Genomic DNA, 17144 nt, shown 5'->3' with positions numbered 1-17144 from the left:
TGACCAAGTAACTCTAATCGAGTAACTCCGACCACAATGTGTCACCGTGTGCTAAATAAATGAAACCATTACACATTTTACCTTTTTTTTTTTAAGGACATTACACATTTTACCTGGATGTTATCAAATCTATAATCTATTATTTGCACCGTCACTCGTTGTTCTAATAACCAAACCCATAAAACGTACTGATTACGATTATGATCATAAATAATACTTCCTCCGTTCTTTTTTTATCGCATCACTTACTACTTTAGGAAGTTTACTTATTATTGCATCATTTCCTTTTTAGGATAAAAAATATCTATGTTCATACTGCAAATACCCAACATACCCTTACTTTTTCACACTTACTTTTTATTTTATCTTACATTACATGGACAATTTTGTATTTTTACGTTTCTCTCTCTTACTTTTTCCCACTACTAAATTTTACCTCCAAAACCCCTATGATGCAATAAAAAAAAACGGAGGAAGTATCAGATTCCTCCTTAGCTAATAAATCCAAATCTCCCTTCTACATTAATCTTACCCCAAAAAACAAAATCACCCTCAATTTTGAGCTTTCAATTTCATCATTCACTCTTTAATGGCAGCTCAAACTTTTTTCAAAAAATTCTTCATCTTTTTATCACTAATTTGCATAATTTCAAATGCCCAATTACAATCAAAACAAGATGGGTTTATTTCTGTATCAATTTCAGAAAAGGGTCTTGATTTTCTCAAAGATTTATTGACTGATAAAGCAATTTCTTCTCTAACCCCACTTGAACTTCCCCCAATTGAGAGAACTGTAAGAATTTTACTTGTGGGAAGAGTCAAAATTGTTCTTTCCAACATAATAATTTATCATATTGATGTTCTTTCATCAAATGTTGAAGTGGGTGATGATGAAATTAGAATCAAAGCTTCAAAAGCAACTGCTAATTTAAGTATGGATTGGAAATATACTTACCAGAATTGGTTTGTTGAAGTTTCTGATCAAGGAAAAGCTTCAGTTGAGGTATTAATTTTATCACTCTTCTTTTGTTTTTACACTATGTCATGATGTTTAATCAATGAGGGTTGTCGAGTTTATAACGGTTATAATTTTATCATTCCGGTATGATTTTACTGTAACTGTGAACTGTTAGATGAAACTTTAGGCATATTTGCAATTTCCTCTTTCTGGGAGGGAAATGTTTATCGACAAAAGCAAAGATTAGTCTTTGTTGGAATGTAGTTGTATTAATGGATTGCTAGAAATTGTTGTATTAATGAATATTGGATCGATTTAGCTGGACTACATAGCAGGCAAAAAGCTTGGATTAGACTTTTCTGATAGCTATTGTCAGGTTTGTTGATTTGAGAAGATTGCAATTGACTGTTTTATGTTCATTAAGAATCTGTAGAGAGCAGTTTTTCCAGCTGTTTAGACTGTTGATTTGCAATTGACTGTTTTATGATTCGGCGAAAATCCTGCTTATGTTGTTGGTGCTGTGGTGGTTTGTGTGTGGATATGGTTTCCTTCACAAGTTACAAGAGTAAGCATTCGGAGCATATGTTAGCTAAGAGGGAATGAGTGATGATTCACTTGACTTGTAGTGATGATGCGTCTTACAGAGTATGTTGCAGCAGGTTTAAAGAGAAAACTAGGGCATTCTTCTTGCTATTTTTTGGAGAGCCTGATTAGTAGGTTTAAGGAGAACGTGTAACATTGTTTGTTATTTTCTTCTTGTTCATATTTTTTGTCTAGATTACTGTCAGATGAGCGAAATTTGCAAATGGATTGAGTATTTCTTAACTATCTTTCCTGTTTGATCAAGATTTTGAATGGTTAAAGCATAGTAGATGATATTGATTTTTGTGTTATTGGTCCAACGGGATTGATGCAAGTTAAAAAAATAAATAAATGTCTTTGTGCATATTCCTAGTCAGTAGCTAAATGTAAAAGTCGTGATCTTTGGGAAGGAAGAGGAAATATAACATTTATCATTCATTATCTACCTCTATCAGTTGTTACTAGGATATATTGAAATTTTTATATACAGACTCCGTTGAAGGATTTATTAAACTTCAGAAAATATTTATTAATATGCTCTTTTATCAGTTATTGGGGAAAGACATTGATTAGAAAATGTAGGCCTATCTGTAGCTTCCTGTGTTGGAGGGATCAGTGTGTTGGAGGGATCAGGTATGATATAGACAAAAGCAAAGATTAATCTTTGTTGGAATGTAGTTGTATTTATGGAATGCTAGGGACTGTTGTATTATCAAAAACTCAATTGGATTAGCTGGACTGCAAAGAAGACGATTAGACGAAAGTTTGGTTTTGACTTTACTAGTAGCCATTGTCAAGTTTGTTTAATTGGGAAGATGAAATTGACTGTTCTCTGCTCCCTGGGAGTCTCTAGAGAGCAGTCTTTCTAGCTGCTTTAGACTGTTTGGAGATGATATAATACGTAGTATAAAAAATTTATACACATGATTCCATGAAAACCCTGCTTATGTTGCTGCTGCTGTGCTGCGTGGTGTGTGTGGACATAGTTTCTTTTACAAGGTACAGTAAATTTGTCGAAGGTTTTAAGGTGAACTCGGTCATTCTTTTTCCACGAGATTTTGAGGAGCCGTCATATTGTTTGCTTTATCTACTTGTTCATTTTTTTTTTTGGTCTAGAACTCTAGATACTGTCAGATAAGCGGAAGCATATGTTGCAAATGAATCAATTTCTTCTTAACTAGATTTCCAGATTGATCTTGATGTTGAATGGTTTAAACATAGTAGATGATATCTGACTTGTGTTATTAGTCCAATCGAATCAAAGCAAATGAAAATATATCTTTGTAGATTCCTAGTCAATGACTGAATGTACAAATTATGATCTTTGCGGAAAAAGGAATATAATGCTGATCAATCATTACCTACCTCTATAAGTTGATACTAGGATATATGGAATTGTATTTTTACAGAGTCCTTTGAAGGATTTATTTATTTATTTTTAAAAAAAATTATTCTCTATTATCAGTTTTCGTGAAAAGTAATTGATGAATGTTACTTTTCCAAAGGTTCAAGATATGGAGGCGGGCTTAAAGTTAAGCTTGGAGAACCAAGGTGGTGGTCTTAAGTTGTCCCTCCTGGATAGTAGATGTGACGTAGATGACATCGATATTCAGTTAGATGGTGGAGCGTCATGGCTATATCAAGGGTATGGTTTTAAGATCTTGTACTTAAGATCTTAACTCGGTATCTCACTTTAATTAATTTATTTATTTATTTATTTATTTATTTATAATTCATGAGCTATTACTTCTCAAATAAGACTCCAAATATTGTGGCCTTGAAGTCCCTGAACTGTTCATAGAATGGTTTTAACAGAGTGCATGACTGCATGTGATGCTTAACTCGCAGGGTGGTGGATGCCTTTAGTAACCATATCGAATCAGCAGTTGAGAATGCTATTGTAAAGAAACTTAATGAAGGGATCTCAAAGATTGGTTCCTTGTTGCAGTCTCTTCCTACAGAAATAAAAGTGGATGAATCTTCTGCGTTAAATGTTACCTTTGTTGGAGATCCCACCTTAAGTGATTCTTCCATTGGTTTTGTGATAAATGGGTTATTTATTCCAAGGAATGGAGCTCTGGCCACCCCACATCAGCACCGCATATTACAAACTTCAGTTCCATGCTTTACTCCTGCTAAGATGATAGCAATGTCATTGCATGAAGATGTTTTCAACTCTGCAGCTTTAGTGTATTTCAATGTAAGTCTTTTTGGCTTGATATTTTCGTCTCTTGTTCCTCTGGGTCCCATTATGAGTTAATCTTGATACCTTTCTGTTGCCAAGGCATGCTGTTTATAATAAACTTCATTACTAACCTCTTGTCAATATTGGTTAGTTATGTTTTTTTTTTTTTTTTTTTTTTTTTTTGTGAATTATTAAACAATAAATGACACAAAAGCATTAATGAAATGTATATTGAATTGTGCCTTGAGGATGTAGTTTTTCTATTTAGAAACTATAAAAAATTACGTATCTCTCATCTTTGCAAAAAACACATTTGGAAGGCAAAGCTACAATCTATGATAAACTCAAGAAATCATCTCTTAGCATTGCAGATATAAGATTAAGCTCTTCTAGTTTCCTTTTTCTAATATATTTGGCTTGCACACTTGTAACAAGCTGAATACTACAAACTTTACTAGTTCACTGTGTCAAACAATCTTGCTCAACTCCCTTGCAGCATGTGATGTAGGGCCGAAATTAACTACATTTTTCTGTAGTTAGGCAGGTCTTATGGAGTGGAGAGTTGACAAAATACCAGATCAGTCTCTTCTGAATACTAGCGAGTGGAAAGAAGTTGTACCCCAACTTTATGAGCAATATCCCAATGCCAAAATGGCTTTGGACTTATCAGTGGCTTCTCCTCCATATGTGCACGTGTTTGATGATGAAATGGAAGCAACTATCAATGCAGAAATAACAATTAATGTTGTGAGTGATGGGGGAGCGGTGCCAATTGCTTGTGGATCTGTGGTAAGTTTATTTATATAGCTAATGTGGTGCCTTAGATTACATACATCTTTGCCAGTATTAGTGCCAACCAAGGAATTTTTTGAATTTTCTGCTGAACTACTTGTCCTTCCTCTCTTAACTAGCATGACATGATTTGAAACATACCATATAATACTTATTTCTCAAATCTAAATCTTAGACATAATCTTTGCAGCACACATTTAATGGGCTAAACTTGCAAGTTTATGATGCAGGTAATTAGTTCTTCAGGTTCCGTTGTAATCTCAGGGAATAACCTGACAGGCAACATTGAACTGGATAAGTTTAATTTGTCAGCTAAATGGAGTAAAATTGGTGATCTGCAGATTGATGTAATTGAGGTATGCCCTCTGCTCCCATTGCCTGCATGCAAGATTAATGGTGAATCTGTTAGCAATCTGGTCAAAGACAGAAACCTTTTGCTGTTATTTTTCGCTAATATTAAAAAATTACAATATGATGTTATGTTTTCCGCAAAAAGCTTTTCCTGAGTACTGTATTTGGGAAATTGAGGATACTAAAGAGAGGAGGGGATCTTCTAAAAAAAAAATAAATAAATAAAAAAAAAAAGAGAGGAGGGGAAGTCACCGATCCCTCATGTTTGTACATTTAAGAAGCCGAGGGATTTGTGGTTTTCTAGTAATTAAGAGTGAAGTAATAAACCAGACATCTAGAGAGGTAAAACTAGGATTACTTTAAAAATTATATTACAAAGACAATAAAGTTTTTAGATCATTGCTTAGATTTCGATAAATTTTTATAATTTATATTGATCATGTTTCATTTTTTTTAACTTGTGCATTCACACAAAAACTAGTAGAGTAGTAGTGATGTTATTTCTAATCTAAACTCTCCCAATAAATTAAGCAAGGGCATACTAGGAAAAATTCAATCATAAACCATACTATAAAAGACGTGACAACTTTTTCAGACATCCATCGATAATACAAGTGACCATTAAATTTAGACACTATGTTTTGAATCCAAACATAGTACAAGAAACCTTTATACAACTATTCAAGTATGACCTAAATGTTCTTGTAGGTGTCGAATTACCCTGTTAATGGCTAAGTACATTTTAGGTTTTCTTATTCTTTATCTGGTCTTTCAAATGTAATCTTACTTCCCTCCCGGGTCCATGATTTTTAACTAAGGACATTAAGTACTAATAGGACATCTTAATTACCTTGGATTTGTGGTTTTCTAGTATGGTGACTTGGTGAGATTCATACGAGGATAGGATTATTGGTACCAAAGATGATATAATGGAGAACCTTGCTCTTAAATATATCTCCAACTATGTCTAAGAGACTAAGACAGTTATAACTTATAACGTTATGTATCGTTTAACTATTATATGGGCACTATATTGCAGCCAGTAATCGCAGAGGTGCTAAAAGATGTGCTACTGCCACAATTGAACATGCGTTTGATAAAAGGATTTCCTTTGCCACTGATCCATGGCTTCACTCTTCAAGATGCAGAGATTGTCTACTCTGATTCTGTAGTTACTGTTTGTAGCAATGTCGCATTTACTGAAGATCAGCTTCTGGCAAAACATAGCTTTAGAGACATGTTTTCTTTCCGTTTGTTCATGTGAAATATACTTCAGTATCCATTGTGTCGTTGTCCCTATTGTAACTTTTTGTATCTGTAATTTCCTTCTCCTGGTTGGATATTTCTGTATTGTAAATCAATAAATCAGAGAAGTCGTCTGTACTCGTTCTTTTGTTAATACGAAGTATCCCTTTTTTTCACCTTAATTCATTTTTTGTGTGCTATGTTGAACAGACATTGTTAGAAGTTAGAACCGAACATTTCCGTGTTTTCCACATGAAGCTCCTTTCATGGAAACTTGATGGCTAAGCGCCAAATTGCATTTTGAAGAAATAAAAACAGGGCTTAACTCCTTGGAGAAAAGTTGTGGCATTGGAATTCAATTGTTCATGCAAAAGAAAAAAAACAAAAAAAAAAAAACATGGGATTTTGTTATAAATGGGATTCAAAACTCCCATTCTCCATCCGGCCATCCCACATTCCAACTTACCAAACACCCCCACAAGGTCTGCTTACAAGGGGAGGGATTATTATTATTGAAGGGTATATTTCTACTAGTTAAAGGCAAGTTTGCCCTTAATGAAAGAAATGAAGAACATTAGTTAAAAGGATATTTTGGAAATTTCAATAGTTATTTCCAATAATTCTCATAACAAATCAAATGAAAAGTTTGTTATAATGAATGTCATAAAAAAAATATTAATAATAATAACAAATAAAAAACAATCATTAAACAAATAAAGATGGGAGAAAACTAAAGAGATATCTAGTTATAATTGAGAAGTTATTTTCGGTTTATCATCCATAACTGAACTCCAAATCCGGATTAGACTAAAGGGTGAATCGGGGTGGGAGAAGGGTGTGTTTGGTGAAGAGCTATTAGCTTATTTTGTCCAATTAGATATTTGACTAATTTAAAAAGCTAATTTGGGTGTTTGGTAAATAGCTTATTAAAAGAGCTTCTTAAAAAAAAAAAAAAAAAAGCTTATTAAAAGAGCTTTTTGGGCTCAAAAAACTCTTTTAGAAAAAACTCATTATAAGAGCTTTTTAAAATTAGCTCATTGTACAATTAGCTTTTTTTCTATTAAATACACTAAAACAACTAACAATTAACAGCTAATTACCAAACATTTTCACACAATCAGCTAGTCAAACCAGCTAATACAACCAGCTATTAGCTAATTACCAGACAGGCCCACACACACACACAAAAAAAAAAAAAAAAAAAAAAAAATTATTACGACTCTGTATAAAAGAGGCCAGCCTTTCAAAGGTGGGCTTGCAAGAAACACCAATCCAACTCAAACTAAAACCCAAGAGAAATAAAACAAAGTCCGAAGAAATAAATCAATAAAAAAATATAAAAATAAAAAAAACCCCTAAATTAAGTTTCTCTCTCATCAGTTTTCAATTCACCTGCCTTTTTTTCTCTCTCTTCTTCGTTTTTGGTTGAGTAATCAAATACTACTACCAATCTCTCCTTCAATTTTTCCAGACAATTATACTAGTACTACAAATTCCTCTCATAATATCAATTTTACCCGCCAAAATAAGGTTTCATTTTTGCTCGATTCTTTATTTTTAATTTCTCAATTTTATTAACGTCTTTCTTCTTCCTCTTTTTTGAGTTTTTCCCTCTCTTTCTCTCTCCTCCTTCCTCTCACTTTCTCTCTCCTCTTCCTTCAATGGCGGCTTATCTCTCTCTTTGCTTGTTTTTTTCTCCATTGCAGGTACTTCGACCTTTGTTTCTCGCGCTTTCTTTGTCTTATGGATGATTGTTTGCCGATTTCCGGCGACATCGGCGGCGGCGGTGGCGGTGGTGTGAAGCGAGCGATGGAGGTCGAGGTTGCGATTGACGGCGGCGGATGTGGTGGTGGTGGTGAATTGGTGACGGCGAAGAGGAGGAAGAAGGATGTTGTGGAGATGAAGAGAGTGGCGGAGATTGTGCTTGTGTTATCTGCTTTAGGAAGGATGAGAGCTGGAAGAGATCCGACGGTTGCGGAGAAGGCGATGATGGCGGAAGCTAGGGGTAAGGTTGTGTCTATGTGTGAGGAATTGGCTCCTAAAGATATTCTTCCTACCGAAGCTTTTGGTGCTGTGATTGAAGATTTAGGGCTTAATCGATTGAAGGATCGAAATGTAGGGTTTCGCCCTCCAAAGATCTCGATTTCGGATAAGATTGCTCTTAGTAAGCGCAGGGTGAGGTTTTTGTTCGTCGTTATTTTATTAATTTGAGTTTTGTTGGTTTTGTTTTTATACTTGCTAGTGATTTATTTAAGTTTGCTATTGAATTAATGTTGTAATTTATGCTGAATCTGAGAAAGAAGGGTGCTACTTGTTTGATTTAAAGGTTGGAGGAGGACAATGTCGATCATTCAAAAATAATTGAATCTATGTGACTAAAGCTTTGATTAAAGCATTAGGTTTAAATTTGATAATTTTCGTGTTTGCTCGATAGGGTGTCGTATTAGTGCATTTGTATGTAAATTTACATTCTTTATGCTAATTTACTTTGCAATGCCACACATAGCTTATTGTTATTGTTGCATCTGTTTATTACTCCGTCCTTATCAAATTAAATGCCCTTGTTTGACCTATGCATTGTTCACACACACCACTTTGACCTTTGTTTGACATAATCGTGACATTTATTGTCCATTAAAACATGAGGTTTTAGAGATATTGATTCATTGTACTCGTACTTGTTAGTGATATGAAATATACTCAATACAGGAAAATATATTTGTGTGATATATTGCCTTTTTCATATTGATATTGGGTTAATTAGGATATCTCTAGGATATTTACTTATTTAGGATTTAACTTCTGGAGAGGTAAGGTGTTATGATTGTTTCCTAATCACCTAGATTGACTAGGTTATGTCTAGTCTATATACTTGATGATTTATTCAGTAATATGAGAAACCATACTCTTAACTCTTTACCCCAAACTTGTGAAAACATATATATTCAGGCATATTTAAATTTAGTTACTTAATTTAAGTTGCATTTTGATTACCTCGTACCAAACGAGCCATTAGTTATGTTGAGTACTGACTACTGAGGCCAGCCTGAGAGCTATTCGGCTTTAAATGTAAAGGTAATTACTTGTCTGTTTGGGTCTGCTCGGTCCCTGGAATCTAGAACTTGTCATTAAAGCTTTAATATGAAAAATCAATCTTGCTGAGTGTCAATCTGTGGTTGCTATTAGCTTTGCCTGTTTGTTTGACATTATAGTTCTGAGTAGCATGTGCTGTTTTTGATAGGAAAAATAATCATTGACAGTTTTGTTTGGCTTTTTGTGTGGTCTATGATAAATACTACGGTTTTGGTTTTAGTATTAGATTATGAAGGAGTAGGATTTTTTATTCCCAGTTCAGGATAAGAATGCAACTGTCTTTTTGCTCGTGTTGTGTAGTAGGCTGTGCTGGTAAATAAAATTTGGAATTGCTTGACCTGATAGTTCTATTCTGTTTATATTGTTTATTTTTATTACTAATGCTATGTTCTTTGAGATAGCCCAGTGAGGATAGTTAAATCTGTCATGCATGCAAAGTTGCAGACCTATTAGCCCTGATCAGACTACTTTCTGTTCCTTTGATATATATTGTAGATGGAAGAATCCAAGGCGTTTGCTGCACAGCCTTCTACATTTTCATCTCAGAGAGTGCAAACTGCTACTGGGGCTGTTGGTGAGAATCGTGGACCAACTTCCGCAGTCCGTGGGTTCCCTTCTGATAAAGTGGGTCATGTGCCTGTGTCCACAGGAGCTTTTCAACCTCCTACTACTGTTGCTAGTGTTTCTTCTGCAGCTTCTATGCCCGTGCGGAAACACCCTTCTGGCACTGAAGCTCGCCCTCCAGTTGTTTCTTCAGTTCCAAATAATATGGGAAGGGATCCGACGTCTGTGATGCCTCCTAGACTTGATAGAGCTCACATAAGACTTGACGTCAGACCGAATGGGCAATCTTTGCCTCATGTTCCAGGTTTGTTATTTGCCGTTGCCCATCTATTCTGATAAAGTTCGATTTTATTTATAACTCTTTTCCTTCTTTGTTAGATGTGTTGAGTCATGATTGCATGATGAGCTAGTTGCCTAGTCATACTGCTGCTATTGACTTGTTCTAAGTGCTTTAATTTTTTTTATTGGCTGTTTACATTTCTATAAAAATGCATAATATTAAGCATTTGTTGCTGAAACTATAGGTGTAATAAATTATTTTCTATTGTGGCATCAGATTTCATTTAGTTGCCTTTTACAGATGTATAATCTTAATAATTATGACATATTCAGTAATTGTGGTTTTTTGAAGGTTCTCTTGTGGTTAGTGAGTTTTGATCAGTTATAAGGACAATTGCACATTGTTATTGAGATGTATCTTACAGTGTAATGGTTTGAATGTGTCTGTTTTACTGAATTTTTGGGTTCTTTTGTTTTACTGAATGTATCATACAGTGGTTATCAGTTTTCATTTAGTGCCTTAACAATTACTGAATTTTAAGGTTACTGAGATATTACTGAGTCCTAATAACTGATCAAAATTCACTAACCACAAGAGAAATAAATTAAAAAATTGTTCTTTTTTTTTTAAGCACCAGTCACCTGTTTTCGTACTACTAGACATTGATTAAGAAAATAATTGATAGGATGATTGCCCATTGTATCATAATATGGGCCTTACACCATTATATACCCTTGTTTTACTATGAGTCACATTATTGGCCAGGGGCATTATTCATATAAATGACATCAAGTTTGTAAGATACAAAGGATTGCTTTATTTGATACTTCATGAACGTGCACTATACAGCAATGTGTTATAATCATCCTAAGTGTACACGCAATTTTCTAGATGTATTAGATTTTTATCTTAGGATGTGTGTATGTGTGTGCGTGCTTGTGGCATTAAGAAAGTATTTTTTTTTTTAATTATTAATATCCCCATGTAGAGAATATAGGTCCCCTTTTTTTTTTTTTACCTTTGTTGAAATAAGGTCTTAAGTAGTATCACCTGCCAAAGTAACCTGAAATCCTGTGCAGCTGCTGGTTGTTCTGGTACCTGATATGTACACATATGATGAGCTATAGTTTAGAAGGCGCTTCATTTCTTAGAAAGGTTTTGTAAGTTTTTGACACAATAATAGTGCTAGAAACAAAGCGATGAAGTGGGTTTCTTCCTGTAACAGGGATTGACTTAGCAAAGAGGCTTCCTGAGAAAGTACGAGTTTATCACATCAAATGGCAAAACTATAAATTAATCAACAACTTTTTGTTACATATAGATTGTTGATATAATTTCTAGGATGCCATATTGATTGGACATTTTTGTTGATTTATCTATGGCTTTGCCACTTTATAAACGAAGTTTTGGCTCCCTTAGGCTTCAATTAGGAAGTTCACAATTCACGTTGTTTATTTATTTCTCTCTTCAAACCTCACTTTTTCTCTCTTCAAACCTCATATTTTGATTTCTCATGCTATAATGATTATGCATACATTACTTTGTGCCTTTTACTTTGCTGCTTAAGCTTACCTTGTTAGTTTGCCACAATGCTCTAGATATCATTTGATTCATGGTGATTTTATTTTATTTTATTTGTTATTTCCAGCATTTCTCATTTAATTGTATAATTGTTCATATGTCACAGTTATAGATTATGTGAATTTTTTTATTTTTTTTTAATTTTTTTTTTTTTGCAGATTATGTGAACTTCAATCTATTGTAGTAATTTTAGTACCTTAATTCATGTAGAGGTTGTTGAATAGCTGCAAACTTATACATATATACTTTCTATTTCTCAGTGAGCTCTGCAACTAATCAACATATGGTGAGGACTACTCCTGTACACCTGCGACCTCAACCTCCAATGCAGGTTAATGTTGGAACAAAGAATGTGGTACCAGCTCAACTGCCTGCAAGATCTGACATTCATGTCAGTTTAAGTGGTCCACAAGTGACATCACAATCAGCTGTTGGTCACATGCCAGGGGTCATCGTCAGTCACTCGGTTCCTGGAGCTCTGCCTACTATGCATCACCCAGTTCAGGGTATGCCATTTGTTCATACTCCTGCTGTCAATCACCATCTTGAGGTGTCTAGGATAGTGCAGAAGTTTCTGAACCCAAAGCCTCCTCCACGTTCTGTGTGGACTCCTCCTTCAAGGGATTATATGAACAGGACATTATTATGTCAGTTCTGCAAGCTAGCTATCAATGAGGTTGAAAATATGGTGGTTTGTGATGCTTGTGAGAAGGGTTTCCATATGGGATGTCTTCAATCACACAATGCAAAAAGCATTCCTAGAGGAGAATGGCATTGTCCTAGGTGCTTGACAATGAGCCATGGGAAACCGTTTCCTCCTAAATATGGCCGTGTTACCAGAAATATGAATGTACCAAAAGTCCTTTCGAACACAACTGGAGTTCAATTGCCTTCCGAGAGAAAGGCGGGATCCTTGGATGAGAAGGTGAATCAGCCAAATGCAGTTATTGACAGATTTCAAGATTTTAAAACACACTCTCAGATGAACCAACCAAATGCAATGATAGACAGAATCCAAGATTTTAAACCACACACTCAGGTGAATCAGCCAAATGCAAAGACAAATGGAAGCCAAGATTCTAAAGCGCACTCTAAGGCTATTAAAGTTGTTGAACCATCGTCTGAGTCAATCCTGCGACGTGGGAGTGAGATTGATGGAAAGGGCATATCGAAAGGCTTGAAGGAAGATGAACCTAGGTCAAAAAATTGCTCAAACAACACGACAGAAACTGCAGTAGATCCCTCTTTATCAACATCAAATGAACCTTCTAGTGATAAACCTTCCCTGCAGGTGAAATCTGAAAAATCTTCTTCTGAAGATAGGTTGATGTCTGAGGCACATCCCAAATTTCCAGCCATACCTGAAGCAAATAACAAACTTGATGACTTAATAACATCAAGCAATCAAAACAATGTTGATCAAAAAGTGTTAGATAGTGTTGAAACTTCACTACATCAACACAGTGACAGCAATGGCGTAATTGAATCCCCCCAGCGTGACATTGATAATAGTGATGAAAAAGATGCTGCGCAGAAAAATCTGGTTGAGATGGAGAGGATTAGTGACCTTGCTAAGGAGTTTACTGACACTTCAGAGAGTTGCTTGCATAAAGCTGACTGGGTTGGTGACGCAGATAGAGTCGTAGATGAAAAGAAGTTTTTTCGGTCTTGTCGCATCAATGGAATGGTATATCAATTGCAGACTTATGTCCTCCTCCGTTCTAAAAATGGCAAATTGATACCTGTAAAGCTCCAGGTAAATGTTATCCACATCAACATCTTGATGCCATTTAGCTTCTTGTGTAGAATGCTATTTTTACTCAACTTTTAAAATACAAGTTATATTTGATCCGTAATTTTCATACACCTATTTAGCTAAATCATGTTTTGGCCGTATAATGATGTTTCTATTATGCATCAGGACATGTGGGAGGATATTCAAACTGGTTCGAAATGGCTTGTTGTCCATAGGTGTTACTTTCCTGATGACTTGCCAGAGGAGGTTGGCCGCCCAGGTGCTCCTCAAAACAATGAGGTACTTTTTATTATAAAATATATATATATATATATATATATATATATATATATATATAGAAAATTTGTTATCATTTTCTCCTTTTGACTTCATAAAGGTCATAGTAAAGTCTGATATATAATTATACAACATCTAGAATGATGTTGGCCATTGCAACTTTGCAAGTATGAAATTTGGGTTATGACGGTGGATTTGACATGTTTGTTTCTGGTAGGTCTATGAGTCTACTCATGATAGCAAGGTGCTGGCGGGTTTAGTTCAAGGCCCATGTGAAGTCCTTCCATTCAGGAAGTTTGGAGAAGACGCTGAAAAAAGTGATCAAGGCTCTCCAATGAATGACCAGAAGCAGCCAGTTTTTATACGCAAGTATGTGTGTAGTTATTTATGGCTGTCAATGTTAAATTTGTGGCAATATTGAAATTATTGGATGTGTGTGATTTGTCTGTTGAGAAAGAGAGATTTCGTACTAGGTTGTCGTAACGGGGTACCTTTTTTTCTTCTTCTGGATGTCAACCAAGGTTCGTCGTAACTGACTATGTACAACCTAACTTTTTTCTGGTGCAAACATGTATCAGTTAACTGATGCTGTTACTTGTATTGAATTTAAATAAAAAATGTTAGGTAGTGTTTCCTGGTTGTAGGCATTCAGGTTTTTCTAATAGTTATGAGCATAGATATGTGTGTTTTCATCATATGAGACATCTACCAATGAAGTACATGGATTACGTAATGTATACATTTATCTGTGCCATAATAGTTTTATCCTGGGTCGTACATATCCCAAAACGAATTAGGAATGAAATTAGTAAGAAAGAAATGCTATGCAGAAGGACAAGAAAGATACAAAGATTTTGGGGAGCTGATAAACAAGTGGATAAAAGTACCCCCCCCCCCCCCCCCCAAAAAAAAAAAAAAAGGAATGTTGATTGGAATTTTTTTTTCCTTGTATCTTTGAAGTGTTATGCTACCATTTGTAATTATGTGCCAATGCCTTGCAGTTGGTTCTATGATGAGACGAGACGAGCTTTTTGCCCCAACGCTAGCTGATTGGATGTTGATTAATGTTGTACTTGATGCTTTCAGGACCTTTCATGGCATACAGCTCATATGTCTTCAGGTATTATACCTTGTAATGGTTTTCTTTTGAATGAAGTTGTATTGGATTGTTTTTAGAGATTGGATAGGCTTTGTCTTTTTTTTTTTTTAATTTTTTTGGGTGGGGGGTAGTGGAGACACTGAATTTTATTAATTACAGTAATATATATAAAAATAAAAGAATACATGGTATTATACCTTGTAATGGTTTTCTTTTGAATGAACTTGTATACTTTTCATTTCCTTAAGAATTATTTAAATTCAGTAACATTGTAAGTTTCACTATGGCCCTGTTTGGTTTGATGCAAAAGGTTTGTTAAGGAGTGGAAAACAATTTTTCAAGGGTGGAAAATTCCATCCTTAATGATGAAAAACATTTTCCTTCCAAAACAAGGGAAACCACATTTTCATCTTTCCTCCTTACCTTTTTTTTTTTACTTCTCTCTCATTTATCCTTACATTTCCACTCTTATTTTTTATTTTTCTTGGACTTTTCTTGTATGCAACCAAACAAAGGAAAACTAATTTGCAATTGTGTTTTTCCTTGAAAATATGTTTTCCATGAAAACTAATTTTCCATTGAAAATGTTTTACATTAAACCAAACGGGACCTATAATGAACATGGAAAAAGGAACATAACTGAGAGTGCATGGTGCGTTTGGATGTAGCATCTAAGCATTGTTGTACATTTGCAAAATATTAGTCTGGAACTCTGGGTGATGTGGTTTAGGTAGTTTCTGAGTGTCTGATGTTATTGCTTTTGTCAATTGGTTATAAGAAGACAATCAGCATGAGGCATGGACTAGTTGCTTTAACCAACATGAGAAGCCTTAAAAAGTTGGTGATCCATAAATTTAGAGCTGATTTGATTGTATTAATGTTAATTGCTGGTTATGTCATGGGAATACTGCAAATCTGTTCATCAGTCAGACATTGTCTGAGAATACTAAAAAAAAAATCCTGGAAATTCCTGTATGAAATTAGGGTTTTTTTACACATGACGTAGTATAGAAATTAGCAAATGAGGTTAGCAAAATCTATCTGTTCTTGTTTCAAATACTCGGTATTTATTTTATCGAGTTATGTAAGTCTTTCTCATAATACTTTCCTCTCATCTCCAGGTAAATTATTGCGGATGAAGTTCTCAGCCTATAGGGTAGTCTTTTTCTCCTCTTTTGTACAATATGTAGCATTCCTGCGGTAATTTGCGCTGTATAACATTTCTTTCACAGCCCTCTAGATTAAATTTGTACAGGGTTTGCCCTTAAATTTCGGGTGCCCAAGCATTTGATGAATAATGATATCCAAAGCCTTTATTTTCTTTAAATTTTTGCTGAGTTAAGTTTGGAGCTTCCAGTAAGTCCATGATCATCTTCTGGCCATATAAGTTTGACTCGGTCGTTTTTGGTTTTGTTGCTGTTATTGTGTTTTGATCCTTTGATTGTCATTGAAGCTGATTTTGTTTTGTGGATAGTATGGGTGAATACTGGAAACGTACGTTATTCATTCAAAGTATTAGTCAATTTTCTGACTGCATTTAAGATCCAAATTCAAAAAATAATTATAAACGCGAACAATTTTTTTTTTTTTTTAATCTATCAGCATGACTTTCATGCACATCTAGTCCCAAGAAATCTGAGATGAGTTATATACTACATAGCCATGGCTATAATCAATGTATTGCATCAATTACAGGTTCTTTTTGTCTCTTCCCTTTCTCTGATGCATTTGTACGTTAGTTATCTAGAATATTTGTTTCTGTAATTTGTAAGTGATATAACATGGTTCCCTCACTTTAGTATGTATATTGTATTTACTCTTTTAGATTGTACTCTGATCCGAAACATAGGCGGAATTTGTAAACTTCACACATGTACGTTGATTTAATTTGTAGACTTGCATGCAGTTATTTGGTTAAATTTGTAGTTGTATACTTGGTATTAAAGTGAGATTATATATTTAAGTGACAATTTAAGGAGTGGGATTTCCTTTCCTTTTCAGCTTTCCTCCGCTCTTTTAAATTGTCTAGCCCGCTAACTCGGGTGGGATTAACTCGTGAGGGGTTCCGACTTAGTAAGGTCCTTCATCTTATCAACTAAAAAAAAACATATTGAGGAAAATGATTTACTACAAACAAATTAGAAAGCTAATATATGTGAAGTTGAAAGTTAACAAAAACTTCAAGTGTCAACTTAACACTAATGACTTTAGATTTATATTTTTAAAATATGAAGTTTCATAATTTACTACAATATAATTGAAAATATTGATTGTTGTTAGATTTCTACATTGATAAGCATATAACTATAAAGTAAATGCAATTAAAGAGCAAAGGAAATTCTATATTACTGAGTTTTAACTTAATTCATACTTGAAAAACGA

At 34.5% G+C, this 17144-nt stretch overlaps 2 protein-coding genes across 2 annotated transcripts; both read left to right on the top strand.

Moving 5' to 3' along the window:
• The first annotated feature begins 378 nt into the window (after positions 1-378).
• On the top strand, positions 379-6297 carry LOC110723930 (putative BPI/LBP family protein At1g04970). Its single transcript, XM_021903342.1, has 6 exons — positions 379-1003; positions 3046-3185; positions 3389-3740; positions 4266-4514; positions 4748-4873; positions 5908-6297. The coding sequence occupies exons 1-6, from the start codon at positions 590-592 to the stop codon at positions 6130-6132; spliced, it is 1506 nt and encodes a 501-aa protein (XP_021759034.1). The 5' UTR covers positions 379-589; the 3' UTR covers positions 6133-6297.
• Positions 6298-7422: 1125 nt separating this feature from the next.
• Positions 7423-16089, top strand: LOC110723929. Its single transcript, XM_021903341.1, has 8 exons — positions 7423-7643; positions 7820-8288; positions 9702-10074; positions 11892-13387; positions 13553-13666; positions 13881-14032; positions 14665-14783; positions 15884-16089. Exons 2-7 carry the CDS (start codon positions 7857-7859, stop codon positions 14711-14713), a joined length of 2616 nt encoding a protein of 871 aa, XP_021759033.1. The 5' UTR covers positions 7423-7643; positions 7820-7856; the 3' UTR covers positions 14714-14783; positions 15884-16089.
• Positions 16090-17144: the final 1055 nt, after the last annotated feature.

Source organism: Chenopodium quinoa, unplaced genomic scaffold (genome assembly GCF_001683475.1).
Source record: "Chenopodium quinoa cultivar QQ74 unplaced genomic scaffold, ASM168347v1, whole genome shotgun sequence".
Lineage (NCBI taxonomy): Eukaryota > Viridiplantae > Streptophyta > Magnoliopsida > Caryophyllales > Amaranthaceae > Chenopodium > Chenopodium quinoa.
The sequence above is the reverse complement of the archived record's forward strand: the minus strand, read 5'-3'. Positions and strand labels throughout refer to the sequence as shown.